At 45.8% G+C, this 16,517-nt stretch overlaps 5 protein-coding genes across 6 annotated transcripts; 3 read left to right on the top strand and 2 right to left on the bottom strand.

Annotated features, from left to right (window-relative positions):
- Positions 1 to 76: 76 nt before the first annotated feature.
- On the bottom strand, positions 77 to 7,795 carry LOC131266872 (uncharacterized). The gene is made up of 6 exons (XM_058269549.1): positions 7,371 to 7,795; positions 6,942 to 7,207; positions 6,478 to 6,876; positions 2,886 to 3,575; positions 1,006 to 1,324; positions 77 to 938 (listed from the first exon to the last, which is right to left on the bottom strand). Exons 2-6 carry the CDS (start codon positions 7,116 to 7,118, stop codon positions 841 to 843), a joined length of 1,683 nt encoding a protein of 560 aa, XP_058125532.1. The 5' UTR covers positions 7,119 to 7,207; positions 7,371 to 7,795; the 3' UTR covers positions 77 to 840.
- Positions 7,796 to 8,690: 895 nt separating this feature from the next.
- Positions 8,691 to 11,219, top strand: LOC131259537 (cell division control protein 45 homolog). Of its 2 annotated transcripts, XM_058261047.1 has the most exons (3): positions 8,691 to 8,776; positions 9,065 to 9,367; positions 9,440 to 11,219. In XM_058261047.1, exons 2-3 carry the CDS (start codon positions 9,182 to 9,184, stop codon positions 10,802 to 10,804), a joined length of 1,551 nt encoding a protein of 516 aa, XP_058117030.1. In that variant the 5' UTR covers positions 8,691 to 8,776; positions 9,065 to 9,181; the 3' UTR covers positions 10,805 to 11,219. The 2 variants fall into 2 exon arrangements, with proteins under 2 accessions (XP_058117030.1, XP_058117029.1); XM_058261046.1 differs by having other exon boundaries at positions 8,697 to 9,367.
- Positions 11,220 to 11,246: 27 nt separating this feature from the next.
- On the bottom strand, positions 11,247 to 12,749 carry LOC131259552 (mitochondrial tRNA-specific 2-thiouridylase 1). The gene is made up of 4 exons (XM_058261068.1): positions 12,583 to 12,749; positions 12,345 to 12,510; positions 12,094 to 12,278; positions 11,247 to 12,034 (listed from the first exon to the last, which is right to left on the bottom strand). The coding sequence occupies exons 1-4, from the start codon at positions 12,656 to 12,658 to the stop codon at positions 11,289 to 11,291; spliced, it is 1,173 nt and encodes a 390-aa protein (XP_058117051.1). The 5' UTR covers positions 12,659 to 12,749; the 3' UTR covers positions 11,247 to 11,288.
- Positions 12,750 to 12,894: 145 nt separating this feature from the next.
- On the top strand, positions 12,895 to 13,993 carry LOC131259562 (DNA-binding protein Ikaros-like). The gene is made up of 2 exons (XM_058261078.1): positions 12,895 to 13,065; positions 13,137 to 13,993. Exons 1-2 carry the CDS (start codon positions 12,949 to 12,951, stop codon positions 13,776 to 13,778), a joined length of 759 nt encoding a protein of 252 aa, XP_058117061.1. The 5' UTR covers positions 12,895 to 12,948; the 3' UTR covers positions 13,779 to 13,993.
- A 282-nt stretch (positions 13,994 to 14,275) lies between these two features.
- LOC131266864 (chromosome-associated kinesin KIF4-like) lies at positions 14,276 to 15,793 on the top strand. Its single transcript, XM_058269535.1, has one exon. The coding sequence runs from the start codon at positions 14,276 to 14,278 to the stop codon at positions 15,791 to 15,793; it is 1,518 nt and encodes a 505-aa protein (XP_058125518.1).
- The last annotated feature ends 724 nt before the right edge of the window (positions 15,794 to 16,517 follow it).

The following is a 16,517-nucleotide window of genomic DNA, read 5'->3' as shown; positions in this document are numbered from 1 at the left end:
ACCATAATGGGAATTAACTGCTTGTTCGGACAACCAATATGTTACGAAAAACCGTTTAACGCAATGACATCTACTCTTCTACAAACATACAGTCAAGTTTATTTTCCTTTTTCCAATTTAATTTCTTGCATATCGGTTTTTTTGCAACAGTTTTCATTTCCCACCAAGCGTATGTCTTCCACCCGCATGTTAAGGTAGTAGCAAGTAACAATGTCCGGTTATTTCAGTGGCGTAATGTCCTAATACATTTTCGGCAGACAAACAAACACTGTACAAACCCCTGCCTTACCAAGGCTCCGTGAGTTCGCCCCATTTCCCCCTTTTCTTCGCATGCACTTCGTGCCCTCCTTTTTCTATGGTATACCATTTTCACACGGTGACTTTGACTGACTTATCATGTTAAAAATACTTTCCATTACTGGCTGGGTCTCACTATGCAATTTGTCGCCTAATTTGATATCCTGTTTTATCGCTTGATGTTATTATTCCTACATATTTATATAGTTTTTGCTACACCTCTGTACACAGAACCTCATTCCTTTTTTCCTATGGTTTTTAAAGCTTAATGTACAACTGAAATGATGATGAGCAAAACACAAAGCAAAACGATATCTTTCAATTTCCCTAAAACAAAAAGAAACTGCATCAACTGTGGAGGGAATATGGGTCTTTCGGTGTAAATTAAACCTAAACTCTTCTACCATTGACGTAAGCACACAAATAGTTGGGAACAGCTATGCCTTAAACGTATGATACGGCCATGCAGCGTTGCGTTAGTTGATTGCTTCCGGAACGAATGTTCCGGGTGAGGAGGATGGTCTGTTCGGATGGTGGCATTCTTTACGGAATTGGCACCTTCACCGGTTCCTCTTCACCCGGCCCGAAGAACAGTGCACTTAGGGCAAACAGTAGAAACACGACGCCACCGATGAGGGTCACTGAAAGAGACGAAACGTAAGGATTGATTAGTTTCAATCAAATCAACACCCTTCCCCAGCAACATACCAGTTCGGACAGAAATTCGTTGGGCGATCATGCGCCCACCGATCACAGCCAGTCCGGTGCAGATCGAGTGCCCGATGATACCGCCGAGGATCACACCGTACACGTTTTCGCGCGCGCTCAGGATGATCGTCGTCAGCTGGGACCGGTCGCCCCATTCGGCCACGAACGTCATCGTGAACGCCTGCATGAAGATGCGGAACAGCAGCTTCAGGGCGGCACTGTTGTTGTTCAACCGGCCACGGGTCGAACCACGTCGCGCGGCACCCGATTCGGCGTCCTGCACCATCAGGCCCCCGCCAGCGCTAACCTCGCGTTCGAGCTGCACAATATGGGAAGAAAGGGGAAAAGAGACAAAGACAAAACAAAGAATTAGTTGCAAGAAACAGGAAAAGTTTGCGGACAGTTCTAGCTGGTTTGACGATTTCGTCAATAATTGTCCCCTCGACGGTAATTTCTGCAGCGAAAAAGGATTGAACCCTTAATGGTAAATGATTTAACCAAACGGTGATGCGCCTAATAAGGTCTAATAAAGCTCCAACTAAGTCGAAACCTCCTTTGAGGGTCGTTTCGATAAAATGTGTGTTAATTTTCGAAAATGGCGTTAATCTGTTCAAAGCTTTTCCATTGAGTATATGCTTACGGAAATAAGCATCGAGTGTAAAAGTGGTTAATAATTTTGTTTGTTTGCGAAAATGCCCATTACTTCCGATCGGAATTTTCGTGATAACGTGTCGTTTTCCGTTCTGTCGTCCGGTGTGCAAACAAACGTATGTAGTAAGGAAAGGAGAAAGATAACGGATGTGGCCACACTACATAAAACACAAGGGCACAAAATAAAACCAATTTTGATGAAGCAAAACAACACGCAAACACTTTCCACGGGCAAAGGTGCAGCAACTGGTATTGAAAGCCGAAAACAAATATATTGTTTGTCAAACCCAATTTTAGTGTTTCAGCAGCATTACCAACAACGTACTGGTTTTACACAAAAAGTCATGAATGCGAAACGTTGAATTGGCGATGGTAGACATTTTATTGTTTTTTTTTTTAATGACAAAACAATAAAGGAACTTCAACTCATACGGACAGCAGAACACAAGAAGCAAAAGAACAGTGACAACAACCGAACAACAAACCTAAAAATGGTACTTATTATTGGCGAAACTCGATAAAACGGGTGAACAAATCGAATCCAGAAAGAATAACAACAAAATATGAATCGATACGAATAAAACGAAACGAATGCGAAGAAGAGCAAAAGCCAGAAGCAACTGATATGTATATGTGTCCAAGGAAGAAAAGCGATGTGACGTGGAAAAGGCTGGCAAAAATGGTTCGTTGGGATCAGGATCGAATTATGCACTTTGCCCCAATGGTCAATGGTTGACGAAGAAGATCAACAAGTTTTTTTTCTTTTTCACTCAAACAACACAAACGATCTCGTACATTAAAAAAAAAAATAAATAAGCATAAAACAAATAGAGAAACAAATGAAATCATACTCTCCAACAACAGAAGCAGAATAAATAAGAAAACAAATAATATAGCAGCACAAAATGAGGGAGAAAGGTCACACAATGAAAACCAGGATCGGTAAACCGTGAACAATGGAAGAAAACGAAACGTTAGCCGATGGAAGCGGAAGGACGGAATTTAAAATACATTTCATTCCAGTGTACGTGCGGTAGGTCCTCGCGCACTCGTGTGTGTGTGTGTGTGTGTGTGTGTGTGTGTGTGTGTGTGTGTCTAGTGTCCGATCCTTCCTGATGGTGTATGTGTGTGTTTGCGTGTTGTGAGGATTCTATTTTGCGAAAATTGCCCTCTGGTCGGACCAGATGGAGTTAATTGTATGTCTTGGGCAAACATTCCGTTTCGCTAACCGTTTTATGCTGAGTTCCTCCCGCTGTTCCGACAACTCCGCCGGTTCCGTTGGCCGTAGGTCCAGCCGACGACCCGGAAGTGGCGGCATAAGTGTCGACCCCGTTGTTGTTGGCCGTACGCAGTCGCTGCCGTTGCTCGCTTTCCACTACGCCACCTTTAAGCAGGATCAGCTTGCCGTGGGAAGACTCCATCACGTCTCCGGTAACCGTGGCCGTAAGGTTTCTTGTGCGGTTCGGTTCGCGTGCGTCCAGCGCCGCGGTTCCGCCACCTTCGTCACCGGTTTTATCGCCACCAAAACTGTTGGGTGAGCTTTCGAGATTACCATCCGTTTCACCGGCTTCACCGGTCGAGATTCCCGTTTGGTGAGCATTGTCCTGCGTCGTGGCCTTCGCACCAGTGCCGAACACTGCCGTACCACCGTAAAGTTGAGAGGCGGATGAGGACAACCGCAGGGTGCCGGACCCGGAGGGCGTCGCTTGCTGGTCGGCGGCCAGCGAGTGGATGGAGCCGTTGTTGCTACGCCTCGAATGTTCCTGTTGGAGATGAACGCTACCGATCGAGGACGTGGCGGTTGCGGTCCGCGACAGCATCGGTTTCGGTTTCTGCTTGCTGGCCGCCTCCTCCTCCGTGTCGCTCAGCGGGAAGAGTTCGACCGTGTCCTTCCGACCGCCGCTCATCGATCGTGCCAGCTGATTATAACGATGTTAACCCGGGGCCGGAGGTTAGTCGGGGATGATGTAGAGCGTGTGTGAGGAGGAAAGGTTGGTTACAGGTGAGGTTGGGTTCCACGAGAACAACACGGTCATAGAAAAGAACGAGGGATTGTTGAGACTTTTTGCTTTCGTAAAAAAAAAGAAGATGACGGAAACTGGTTCGCAGGACCATGGGGTTTGAGCGTGTAAGAAAAAAACCTAGCGAGTGAAATGCGAAGTACAAGAAAAAATCGTTCAAGAAAAAAAACTAGCATAGAAAATGTCACAAAAGAGAAACTAACATATCAATGTTGGAAAGAATGAACTAAAAGCAAAATTGAAAAAGCTTAAAAGATTGTTTAGCAAACAAAATAATCCTAACCCGATCTTTGTTTGCGATTTGTTTGAGCTTTTCTCTTATGTAACGTTGCAAGTGACTGATAGCACGTTCCACAGGTGACTGAAAGATAGTGGAGTTAGAACAAGAACTTCTAGTCCCGTTCAAATGTTACCACCAGAGTTCCGGATGAGAATTTCTTTGATGACAGGAAATTGTTTCCTCGAATGGCAATGGTACGACACTGACCCATTCATCTTTCATCAGCATCTGCTGTAAGTGTGCGCCTAGCGGGTGCAATTTCAAATAATTGCAACTGCAAGCGAGAGTTCATTTCCCTGTATTTTAAGCACTTCCGCGATTTAATTTCGTCTGGTATATTCATTAAACTTTCCTGCAACCAAGCGACATACGTACACACAGTTTAACTATTTTCCCTTGGCTTTATGAGGAAAAACATTCGATAAACCATTTGATTTAAAATCGGGTTTACGTTAAACTGTATTAACCAATTTATGTTTATGAGCGTGTTCCAACATGATCTTTAACCTTAAGTGTAACTTAATTGCATTGATCACAGGAGAAGACAGGATTTAAACAGAATTCGGGAAATAGTAATAGGATGTTATTGCCATTTACAAAGATTACTAGAAAGTGTTCAGCGATTGCAAGGCCTATAAATTGATCCCGAAGACCATAATTAGTCGACATGTTTCTATCGTCGATCTCAATAGGTAAATAAGAGCAAATGATTACAACGAGGAAAACAAATAGTAAAAGCATAAGTTTAAATTTCATAACATGTGGTGCTGTACATTTGGAATATTACTAAATTAAATGTAAAAGAAAAAGCATCATTCTCCTTTTAAAATAACTAGACGATACACGATACAATTATAGGATAAAAGCGACTGAAAACAGTATGTTTTATGTGGTCCTATTGAGGTGTCAAGTTTGCTACATAACATTGTTGCTCCGATTGATAACATTCGATTTGATAACATTGTGCGCCATCTACGTGTCTCGACCGGGGTGTCCCCAGGTCAGCATGCCATAAACGGCGGCGCTACCGCCAAAGAAGCAATCTAGGATGGTTTAAAACAGCAAAGCAAAGAAAAGGGCAGTCCGTGCAGTGAAATAAAAACAATGCGTGACGTGTTGACAGTAGCATAAAGTTTAAAGAGAATGTGGTAAATCACCACTCGGAGGGTGGTCCACAGTACAAGTCAGGGCACTAGTCATCGATGGGAAGAACGCAAAGAGACCAGGGAACGCAAACGCCACTGAAGTACGTGAGCGATAAGAGAAGGATCTTCAAATAACGATAGGAGCTGGGGTAGATTTGGTGATGGCAAACCAAACAGAGCTGTCGAAGGTGGCGGCGACTCCGATGGTATCTTTCGTTTATCACCTTGTACTCATATCATCATAGTTGGCGGGAATATGAATCAATGGAATCTTAATTACCACGCGCATGGCAACGAGACAATTTGTGTCTGGTAGGTAGATGGTATGATGTGTCTGGTCAAAGGAAGATAATAATTAAATATTGCAAAGGTGAATGAATCCTTTGACGAATTTTAAAACATGTTCAACCCGGTTTTAGATGAATAGACAAGTTGGATTCAAGCCATTGTTTGCTGGCGCTATCCTTAATCGCAACTGAGCCGTTGCCACGTACGCAACATACCGGCCGTCTATTCGCTAGTGCTGACACATTTTTTGGTTAGCGTTATCTTAGGAATATTTGCTCATCTTTTTCACGTCAACAGAACTTGCGCGGTTTACAAGAACAATCATAACCACGCACGCGTGCAAACGTGCGAGGATGGCTAAAGCGAAAGATTAAGCAGAGACAGAGGTGAAATGATTTATAGAAACCCGCATTCTTCAAGGGTAGAGCCACACTTAACGCGGCTTGCTGGGAAACGCATCGTAAGTGGAATGGGATGCGGCAAAGAATTCACATCAATGGTTTAAAATAACTTCCTAGGACCGAGAAGCACTAGTACGATTACAATCACACCGTAAGGGAAGTCTATGCGAGGAATCCAACATTCTCGTGCCCAAGGTAGGTCAAGGTAATTCCGATTCCGGATTAAGCCAATAGAAAAGAAGAAAGCAAAACGAAGCTGGAAACAAAGTAAAACTGCTCTGCACATCCGAACACACCAACGACGAGATAGACCGCGCGTCTGATAGATAAGGGATGCCCGATGCCGTGCGGCCAGTAGGTTAATAGGTGATCTCCAACGTACTAACGGGGAGATTCTGAGTGTACATTCGTTTTTATTCTTTTATTGGGATTCCATGCAGAGAACACCAAGACAAGAAGGGGAAAGCGGTTGTAGAAAAAAGGTGGCAGGAGAGTTGCAAAATCTTTATCGAATGCAATACCAACGGCGACATGGACAAGGGTGTTGAAACAAGAATCTACTGGACAAAGCCAAGATATAACGAAAGTACAGGACTTTCTTGAGCGGAAAAAAACCGTAACGCACCGCCTGCTGTGTGTGTCTGTTGGTGTGGATTAATGTTATCGAAGGAGTACGATGGACATACCTCATCGTCGCGCTTTCGCAGGTCCGACTGCACCTCTTCAAGTTCTTCGGCCGCTTCCGTGGCCGACATGCGGTAACCATCGTACAGCATCTTCAGGCCGAACAGCGCAAAGAGTGCGGTAGAGATGTAGAACGTATAAACGCGCGGTATTATGGTGGCGGCCATACCGAATACCACCGACAGAACGGTCATGAGGGCGAGGGCAGCGATCGCACCCAGGAACACCGTCAACCGTGGGTGTCGCATGGCCATGATTGCCGCAATGAAGAATGTCTTATCGCCAAGCTCCGAAACGATGATCACCATGAAGGAGGCGGCGAACGCGTGCACAAACCCGATATCGGACGTGAGCAGCCCCTTACCCTCGGTCGGTGCACCGCTGCTTCCGTTCGGCGACAGCTGGAAAAGGGAGCGGGGTTTAGTTTGGGCTGCAACACAACATCGAAATTGACACTGGTAATTACCTCTTCGATCTCCGTCACGACCGAAATGTCCTCCTGCGGCATCTTGTCCGCCCCTATGCCGGCCGTGTCTAGCATGCAGAGGAGCATCAGGTAGAACACACAAACGTACGTGCAGTTCACGAACCGCTGTACGATATTTCGTATCACAAACTTATTCATCACGCTCTTGCCCGACATTCTGGTTTGGGTTTGGGCTTCCTTGCGACGCGTCTGCTCAACTTGACTTTAGTTTTGCTACCACTTGCAGCACCCTGTTGTGTCGTAAGCTGTCGAAGGCAACCAGAAAAAAATCAATCGTCTGTCGATAGAACAACCTGTGTGCGTCCGCGAGCTGCGTTTATCTGTGTTCGACTTGCGTAGACTGTTACTTTCAGTAAACTGCCTTTCGCTACCACTAGATCACAGCAACCGTAAGGCTGTGAGGTGTACCTTCTAAATTTGTTAGTCCGTTGCTATGAGGAACGATGAAAATGTTAATCCGACGACTGACTTAAACACACTGAAACACGGCAAACGCACGGCTCGCACCGATAAAATACACCTGTAGTGCTTCGCACTGGAGGAACGAATGAAGCAGAGTCGGCTGCTGCGTATTCTCTGTAATTGCCCGTACGGTTAATGTCCATCCAAACTCACGTAGCTAACTGGTGGTGTAAAAATAACTGATACGCGACACGTTTATCGTTCGCCAATTGCTTTGACCATCGGGTTGACAAGAGGCGACAGCACAGAGATATTGTAATCGGTGAAGGAAATAACGCGACGGCGACGGCGACGGCGACTGAAAGACGACCACTAAGGCTAAGGAACCACGAGAAGCATGAAGGTGACGCGAAGACGGCAACGACGGCAAATGCAACGATGATGTCTGGACTACATGACGTTGAACCCGATTGGTCCACGGGGGGTGGTGGGAAGTGTGGAAGTTGCTGGGGGGTGAATAACATGACGTTTGTGATGTTTACCTTTCAAGTACCGCTAGTCACTAGCGGATGGGATGTAGACTAGCTCTACTAGCTGTGGGAATTTTGAATACTCTATTGTTTCTCGAATATATTTCAAGAGTTATTTGCAAATCTAAACAATTAACACAAAAAAAGTATGTCCTCCAACGACTTCTTCTTCTTCTTCAATTCGGCGAGGATTTACTCCAGTACGGCTATTGAATCCAGCTTCCTGGGCCTTCGCAAGCTAACCTGGAGACATAGACCTCTATTGGTTTAGGACTGGCAACTAAAGGCCATATGTCCTGATTTTCTGTGGTTTTCGATTTTCTGTAGGCGTCGCCTTTTGACTGCCACCATGCGGCCAGGAGCACTGCTAGCCAACCACGCTAGTGCGCAGTCAAAATGCGGCTGTTCACCCGCCGTAACGAAAGGAATATTTCCTTCCGTTTGTCAGATCGCACGAAACTCGTGATCCGCTTGATTACTCAAACAGCACGAGATGTGCGTCGGCTAGGATTTCTCTGACTTGAGCTCCAGCTCGGCGACACCACGCGGCCGTGCCTAAGATAACCTTACTTTTCAGCTAACCCTTTTCAGGAACCTCGTGCACTGCTAACCATCCGCTCTGATGCGACGCCGACCTGGAACTGATCCTCCAACGACGAAAGCCATCATTGTTCGTACAATACGTAATGAATTTCATCAGGGTGGTTGTAAACATTTTCCGACTGTCAGACACAACGTTTGTCAGTTTGTCATATGGGATATGAATGCTTTCGGCGCGCAAACTGAATTGTTGTGGAATCGGGCCACTGCTAGCGCGTTCCAAGTTCTAACGCCAGCTTGGTGTAATCGTTTTGTTTATGTCGGCCACTTCTTCCGAACAAAGTTAAACTGTTTTTCAATAAACTCTTTTTGTGTTAATACGCGTAACTGTCTTCTCTGTCATTCAGTGTTGGTGTGTGCTATGTGTATCGTATGAAACGAAGCTATAAAGTTATAAAGGGTCGCGCACTCGTGACAATACTCCCCAAGTCCTACTTGCCCTGTCCTGCATCTGCATGTTGCCCCACATTGATTAGCGTTTAGTAGTAACACCAAGGGCACGCAAAGGAACACTATTACCGACCCGCCGTAATGTTTATCGCCGACCTAAGGAAAGACTTTTACCAGCAGCTCATCGGCAAGCGGTTACTGGTGCTGGTGAACTATGATCTCGATGCGATATGCGCGAGTAAAATCCTGCAGGCGTTGTTCCGCTGCGACAACGTGCTGTACTCGATCGTACCGACTATGGGGCTGATGGCCATGAAGCGGGCGTACAACGAACATAAGGAGGACGTGCGATACGTGTTGCTGATCAACTGCGGCGGCTGCATCGACATCGTGGATGTCCTGCAACCGGAACAGGATGTTGTATTTTTTATATGTGATTCGCACCGCCCGTACGATGTTTGCAATGTTTACAGCGATGGACAGGTTGGTTTCTATTGCACGTGCAAACGAAGTTAAGATGGTCTATTTCACGGTTGCTTCGTTTATGTTTTGTAGGTTCGGATCCTAGGAGAGATGAATAAACACGAAAATATTCCTGCTTTCGAGGATATTTTCCAAGACTCCGACGACGAGGAGAGTGGAGACGATCGAGATGATGGTAATGGCAGTGCAAGTGACTCGGAGGACGGCTCTGGTGATGGTGGGGCGGGAAACCAGCGATTAAAGCGTATCGAACAGCGCCTGCTGCGACGCCGTGAACGAAAAGCATGGCAGGAACGACGGCTTACGTTGATGTTCGAGTATGCACAATACGCCTACTACGGTCCCAGTTCGGCGCTTGGGATCTTTGAATTGGCTTGGCGACTCTCTAAGGATACACTCGATCTACTATGGTGGGCCATCGTTGGTGTGACGGAACAGAAGTTGCTCGGAAAGGTAGAAAGCGCTTCGTACACACTATTGATCGAAAAGATACAGTCCCACGTGTCGCGGCTTACCAACAAAGCGGCCGATCAGACCACTATCCAGACGTCGGTAAAGATCGTGTTCGAAAGTGATCTCCAGCTGGCCTTGTTCCGGCACTGGAGTGTGCTGGATTCGCTCCGCTACTCGTACTATCCCGCATGCCGGCTGAAGCTGTGGACGTACAAGGGCGAAAAGATGATGCACGAGCTGCTGGTGGACATGGGACTACCGCTGGTCCAGGCGAAACAAACGTTCAACGCCATGGACCTGGTGCTACGCAAGGAGTTCTACGAGAAGATGGAAAAGTTTGCCGACAAGTATAACCTGCCCGATGTGACCTACGCATCGTTCGTGCTACAGTACGGCTACCGCAATCGATACTCAGCCGCCGACTATGTCTACTCGATGCTAGCAACGCTAGAATCCGTCCGGCAGGACCGGCTACCGGAAGCATGCTTTCTCCACGCAATGGATGCCCTGACACGAGCGAAAAAGCAAATTCTCGACGAAGGTATTGAATTGTGTAAGACACTGTTGACGACCGTGTTCAAGCAGGTACAGAGCAGCCTCGAGCTGCACCAGATTCGATCGGCCGGCCCATTTCTGTACCTCGTGCTGCAGGAGGAGGTACCATTCTTTAGCTGCCCGTATGGTTTGATGATGTTAGCTCGGTTTCTGCTCCGTGCGCACGTGGCTGTGTCACGGAATCGTCGGGCGCACGAACTACCACTTATTGCCATTGCGCCAATCGATCTGCAGCGGGGCGTGTCACTGCTTGCCGGCGTTCCACCCGTCTGCGAAGACAGTCGACACTTTTTCGCCAAAGCATTCGAGGAAGCCGGGAACCGCAGTGGTGCCGTAATCTCACAGGATTTCTTCGAAACGGCTGTCATACAGATTCAACACTCTGATTGTACAAAGTTTCTCGATGCGCTTACCGTTATGCTTAGTTGATAAAGATGATAAAGTGACCTCCAGATTTTTTTTAGTCATAAGACCCCACGAATCGGCGATGTTCTTTTACTACTGCCTGTCCTGATATTTTCTATTCATTTAGCTGCGATTGTGTGATGCCTTGGGAAGAAATTTTTCACAGAAGACTCCATTTTACACACTTCGACATCAACACAGTGTTTGCGACATTTCGACACTATCCTTCACACCAGCGTTCCGTGGCATCGGGGGAAAACAGCATTGTTCATATACTCCGTACTAAAAAAAAAAAATGTGTTGGGCAGCGGAAAGTTGATTACAACAGTCGGTTCATATAAGTTATTGTATTAGGATAAAAGTCGGAAAAGAACATAACAGAATGGTACATCAGTTTAAAAATAAAATGATTACCTGAATGATGCATCGACGTCTTGATCAAATAGTTGAACTTTTCTGTTTTTCATGACTTTCTTCTACATCAATGTGTTTATTGTTCCACGGATTATTACGCTATTGCAGCTATCAGTTCGCTATTATACGCTACGGATGGGCCTGGTTGTAAGATTCTCGCACTTCCGAAACATTCCTCGTTGCGGTAAAACACAGCATATTGACCGGGCGTTATAGCGCGAAGTGGTTTGTCTAACTTGACGAATAATCCCTGTTTCCTTGCACCATCCGCGCATGCTACGATCGTTTGAATGAGACTACATTCAACCAAAGGTTTGGTATGCTGGAAACGAAACTGACATCGTACCACACGGCCCTCTTCCAAACCATGGGGAACGTTGATCCAAACGGGATCCTCCGCGTACACCATGTCGGTGAACAGGAGCGGATGGTCGTGACCGGAAACCACCTCTATCACGTTCGTATCCCGGTGCTTCCGGAGCACGTAGTAAGGTTGCAAACATCCACCGATTTTGCACTTTTGCCCCACCGTCCAGTGGTGGAGCCCGGCGTGAGTGCCAACAACCCGACCACAATCGACGTCCACGAAAGGGCCCGGCTTCGTTTCGATATACTCGCCGATGAACTGTTGAAACGATCTTTTTCCCACAAAACAGATACCCATGCTTTCCTTTTTCCGGGCGTACGACTCCAATCCGACCTCGGTAGCTAATTGTTTGACCTGTTGCTTCGTTAAAGCTCCGATTGGGAACATGGTCCGCTTTAGTGTTTCGGCAGTAATCTGGGAGAGGAAAAACGTTTGATCTTTGATGGGATCTGGTGCCATAAGGAGACGGACTTCTGCGAAAGAAGAAAAAGTTCAACAGATTTGCGAAATTGTCTTTGTTCGGTTGACATACTTTCTTCATCATTGTACTGTTCGAGGAATGGGCCAAAATTGGTACGTGCGTAGTGACCTGTTGCTATGGCATCCGCATTCATACGCTCGCGAGCATGACGATAGAAACGATTGAATTTGATGTGCCGATTGCACAATATGTCCGGATTAGGGGTGATCCCAGCATCGTAATCCTTTAGGAAGCTTCTACAAGATGATAAAAATACAGGTTAAGCGAATAGATCATTTTGCACAGATTCAATCATTACTTACCCAAATACCTCTAGCCAGTAATCTTTAACAAAATTGATTTGCTCCAGAGGAATATCCAGCATCCGACATAGACGCTGCGCATCCTCCCAGTCCTGCTCACCGGAGCAGTATCCGGATTCGTCTATCAGGTCCCAGTTTTTCATGAAAGCTCCACATACTTCAAAACCTAGGAGTTTTGTTGGGCGAAACAGATGTGAAGACAATTATCTAGCAAACAACTTCGATCACTTGGTCTTACCACGTTTTTTCAGTAAGTAAGCTGAAACTGCACTATCTACTCCACCGGATATGCCAACCACCACTCTGCGGAACATGTTTTCTTTGCTACCACATAATTACACCAGATTGCGCTATGATTCCTATATCGGCAGTATTCAAATGAACCAAGGAATACCGGTCTTTAGGTAACAAAATAAAAACAAACCTCATCGAACTCTTCTAAACAGCTGATAGTTTAGTGATCGTTTATAACGCATGGTCGACAGCATTCAAATGACAGTGGTTTTGTTTTGTTGATAAATTTCACAATCATCATGCACTGATGATACCAGGCGTACTAGGATAAATTTCAATACAGTAAACAGGATTTACCTTATTTTTATCCATGAGTGAAGTGAACAGAAAGTGTAGATTGTGCTTGCGCCAAGCCGATGTCGCTAGTGGCAGCACCATTACGGATAAAGAATTTCAGAATATGATGAGTTGCGTATTCTTTTTCTGGGTAAATATGTACACCGCAGACCATCGAGGTATTTTTATTCGTATCGAACTCGTATCGTATTCTGTTTCCAGATTCCAAACGGATATGCCTTACCTAAAAGCGTCTGTCGTCAGTGTTACCTAAAAATACGAGACTTTTATGACTACAGTAAAGTAGTTCAGGCTAACCAGGAAATATTAAACCGAGAATATGATAATCATTTACCAGTCGTTGAGCAGGACCTTCTTCCGGAAGCAAAAGACATGGCGAACGAAGAGGGAAGCGATGATGACTGCCAACAACGAGGGATTGCTCTGGACATTATGGAAGTAAAAATGGAACCAATGCCTGCTAGTGACGACGACAGTGATTTCCTTTGCAATGCATCATCCGTTTCCGGAATGAAAAGCGAATACAATACTGATGCTTCAAACCTTGTAGTGGCCAAAACTGAAACACGAACTAGAGACAAGGACAAAGTAGAGGGCGATAGAAATCGGGATGGAAACAGCCTTTGTAGGAATCAAGGCGGATTGCAAAAAGTAGAATGTCCAGTGTGCAAGAAAATGTTCGGATACCATTACATCAAACACCACTTTTCTAGCCATCTCAGTCCGCTTCAGTGCGAATTGTGTGGCAAATCGTTTGCTGCCAAAAAGAACCTGACGCGGCACCGACAGGTAACGCACGGATTTGCCAAAAAGCTTAGCATATACGATTTGATTCCAACTTGAGGGACAACTGATAGGTTTTACTAGAGAACTATCCGTTGCACTAGGGAAAGGTTGAGGATGGGTATTTGTGATACCATACAGAGATATTGTAGAACAGACACATGTTGAAACAATGCGCCTAATAGTGTCGTTGATATTTATTTCCATTTTTAGAAGATCTCTCACTCTCCCTCTTTTTAAAATGTATTTGCAATAAAGTATTCTGGAACGTGTATTTGAAATGAATATGTTTGATTCTTATTTTAGCTTCAATTTTCAATCCTAAACCTGATACACATCCCTGTGATGCTTGTTTTCCCCTAAACCTAGTTACCCGTGGCTGAGGTATTCTTATCTAAGTAGCCTGATCAGAATTTCAATAGTAAAACTTCAAAACGAAATACAAAAAAGGTTACAAAATCAACGAGTGCATTCCAAAATTCTTCCCAGTTGGTTGAAGCAGAAAGCGCTTTGGAACAAAATATATTTCGGAACAATTCCGTGGGTGGTAACTGGGAATGGACACATCCTTAGCCACAGCGGTGCCAGATACCGTGCAGGTGGCGGTAAGGATCCGGCCCCTCTCGCAACGTGAACTGGCAAAAGGATACGAGAACGTGATTGTCCAACCGAACCCGCCCGAACCACGTCTGATAGCGCGGGGCCAAGAGGAGTTCACCTTCACCGAGGTGTTCGGACCCGAAGTGGACCAGCTCGAGGTGTACGAGCGGTCCGTGAAGGCTATCGTGCTAAAGTTGCTCGATGGTTTTAACGTGTCCATTTTAGCTTACGGCCAGACGGGGTCTGGGAAAACCTATACCATCGGAACGTCTTTCACCGGGTCCCGATTGACGGGCAATGTGGGCATTCTGCCGCGAGCACTTCTGGACATCTTCTCTATGGTTAACGGCGAACAAGGGAAAGCGGTAACAGATGGGACACGCTACCGGGTGTGCTGTTCCTTCATGGAACTGTACCAAGATCACGTTTACGACCTGCTATCCCATCGACAACGGTACGAGCGGTTGCTAGGTATCCGGGAGGATGTCAGCGGAGGAGTGTTTGTAAAAGGTTTAACCGAGCTAAACGTCTCTAGTGCGGAAGAAGCATTGCGTTGGTTGGGGCACGGTGCTGGAAGTCGTGCAACGGCCCCGACCAGCATGAACAAGGAATCAAACAGAAGTCACACTATCTTTACGGTTATCGTGCGATCATCTGCTGGTAGTTCCGACGAAAGAGTGACCATATCGAAGCTGCACTTTGTCGATTTGGCAGGCTCTGAACGGGCAAAGAAGTCGCGCGCCTGTGGGGACCGCTTACGAGAATGTATTCAAATAAACAAGGGTCTGCTGGCGCTAGGGAACGTCATTTCAGCTCTTGCAAGCCATACGAAAAACAGCCGCAACACCGTATACGTCTCGTATCGCGACTCGAAACTCACCCGCCTGCTGCAGAACTCGCTCGGTGGGAACTCGATTACGCTCATGCTAGCCTGCGTTTCACCCGCATGCTATAACCTCGAGGAAACACTTAGCACGCTCCGGTACGCCGACCGCGCCCTGGCCATCCGCAATAAACCAACGAAAAGCTCACCCAGCCCTTCACTGGAGAGTGGTTCCAGCTCCGGGACGGATGCACTGGAACGGCTAACGAAAACCGTGTCCCGCTTGCGCGTCGAAAACGAGAAGCTGCGCCAGCGAATCTCAGCCGAGTTGCGACCAAACTTCGGGGTGACGGCGAATGCCACCGGTAAGCATTTGATTGCCCAAAACCGCCTTCTGCACGGTCAACTCAAGGCGTCCTTCGAGGAATCGACCCGAAACGAACTGCGGGCGTCCATCGCGGAAAATGCACTAGGCCGGCTGGAACCACTCGTGATCACCGAGACGATCGACCCGGCACTAGAAATACCGGATAGCGAGCAGAAGTCCGCGGAAGAGTTACGCCGAAAGTGCCTGGAGGTGCTGCTACGCTACCGCACGGAGTACGAGGCCCTCCGTCAACGTCCAACGGCCCAACAGCGATTCACGATCTAAGTTATCTCTAAATTAAATGTGAAAAGGAAGAAAAGAAAATTTACTACCGCTCCCCTTTTATTGAATTACACCCGCTGTGTTAGTCTTTATTACGTCAAATATACACCATTTTTTGTTATCCTTTTTCCTACTTCAATGTATTTCTTCACAATACCGGAATTCCATCATTTACCTCGCAAACTAACTGAACCCTACACAAATGCGTGTCGCGGTTAATCTTCTGAGCAAAACAAAATTGAATCTATTTTTTCTCCATTACATCTTTTGCTCTTGTAAAATTGCTTTTCGGCCTCTAAACAGTTTCGCGAATTAATAAAGGTTCACCCTTTATTTCAGATGGGCTCCTGTTTGGCCACTACGCTCTAGTTATGATTCACCGTGTAATACATGTTTGTCTACACATTTTTACCACTGCTTGGTTTACACCTTTAATTTTAGTTTGTTCTTAATACACATTTTTCTCTGACTAGACCTGTTAACTTACAATTTGTTGAGTTTTGTTGTGTTCATTTTCTTGGTTTTTGTTTTATCGTGTTACGCTTGTTGTATCGTCTTGTTGTCTTGTTGTAAATGAAACCTATGGAATAGGGGAAAGAAACTTATGTGTCTGTGTTTATGTTTCCGTTTGGTTTACTTATTATACTGGAAATCTATTTGCAACACATGGTTTCTTAAAACAAACAACTTTTTCAAAATAAAAAGGTTAATTCATACTAAAATTACT

Source organism: Anopheles coustani, chromosome 3 (genome assembly GCF_943734705.1).
Source record: "Anopheles coustani chromosome 3, idAnoCousDA_361_x.2, whole genome shotgun sequence".
In the NCBI taxonomy this organism is placed as follows: domain Eukaryota; kingdom Metazoa; phylum Arthropoda; class Insecta; order Diptera; family Culicidae; genus Anopheles; species Anopheles coustani.
The sequence above is the reverse complement of the archived record's forward strand: the minus strand, read 5'-3'. Positions and strand labels throughout refer to the sequence as shown.

What these genes read in the sequence shown, in the direction of transcription:
- LOC131266864 (XM_058269535.1), top strand. Translation starts at nt 14,276, where the DNA reads ATGGACACATCCTTAGCCACAGCGGTGCCAGATACCGTGCAGGTGGCG.
- LOC131259552 (XM_058261068.1), bottom strand. Translation starts at nt 12,658, where the DNA reads ATGTTCCGCAGAGTGGTGGTTGGCATATCCGGTGGAGTAGATAGTGCA. An exon ending in TACTGGCTAGAGGTATTTGG is followed by an intron (nt 12,279 to 12,344) that starts GTAAGTAATGAT and finishes ATCATCTTGTAG; the next exon opens with AAGCTTCCTAAAGGATTACG. An exon ending in ACAGTACAATGATGAAGAAA is followed by an intron (nt 12,035 to 12,093) that starts GTATGTCAACCG and finishes CTTCTTTCGCAG; the next exon opens with AAGTCCGTCTCCTTATGGCA.
- LOC131266872 (XM_058269549.1), bottom strand. Translation starts at nt 7,118, where the DNA reads ATGTCGGGCAAGAGCGTGATGAATAAGTTTGTGATACGAAATATCGTA. An exon ending in TCGTGACGGAGATCGAAGAG is followed by an intron (nt 6,877 to 6,941) that starts GTAATTACCAGT and finishes TCCCTTTTCCAG; the next exon opens with CTGTCGCCGAACGGAAGCAG. An exon ending in GAGGAACTCAGCATAAAACG is followed by an intron (nt 1,325 to 2,885) that starts GTTAGCGAAACG and finishes CATATTGTGCAG; the next exon opens with CTCGAACGCGAGGTTAGCGC.
- LOC131259537 (XM_058261046.1), top strand. Translation starts at nt 9,026, where the DNA reads ATGTTTATCGCCGACCTAAGGAAAGACTTTTACCAGCAGCTCATCGGC. An exon ending in ATGTTTACAGCGATGGACAG is followed by an intron (nt 9,368 to 9,439) that starts GTTGGTTTCTAT and finishes TATGTTTTGTAG; the next exon opens with GTTCGGATCCTAGGAGAGAT.
- LOC131259562 (XM_058261078.1), top strand. Translation starts at nt 12,949, where the DNA reads ATGAGTGAAGTGAACAGAAAGTGTAGATTGTGCTTGCGCCAAGCCGAT. An exon ending in GTTGCGTATTCTTTTTCTGG is followed by an intron (nt 13,066 to 13,136) that starts GTAAATATGTAC and finishes TTCTGTTTCCAG; the next exon opens with ATTCCAAACGGATATGCCTT.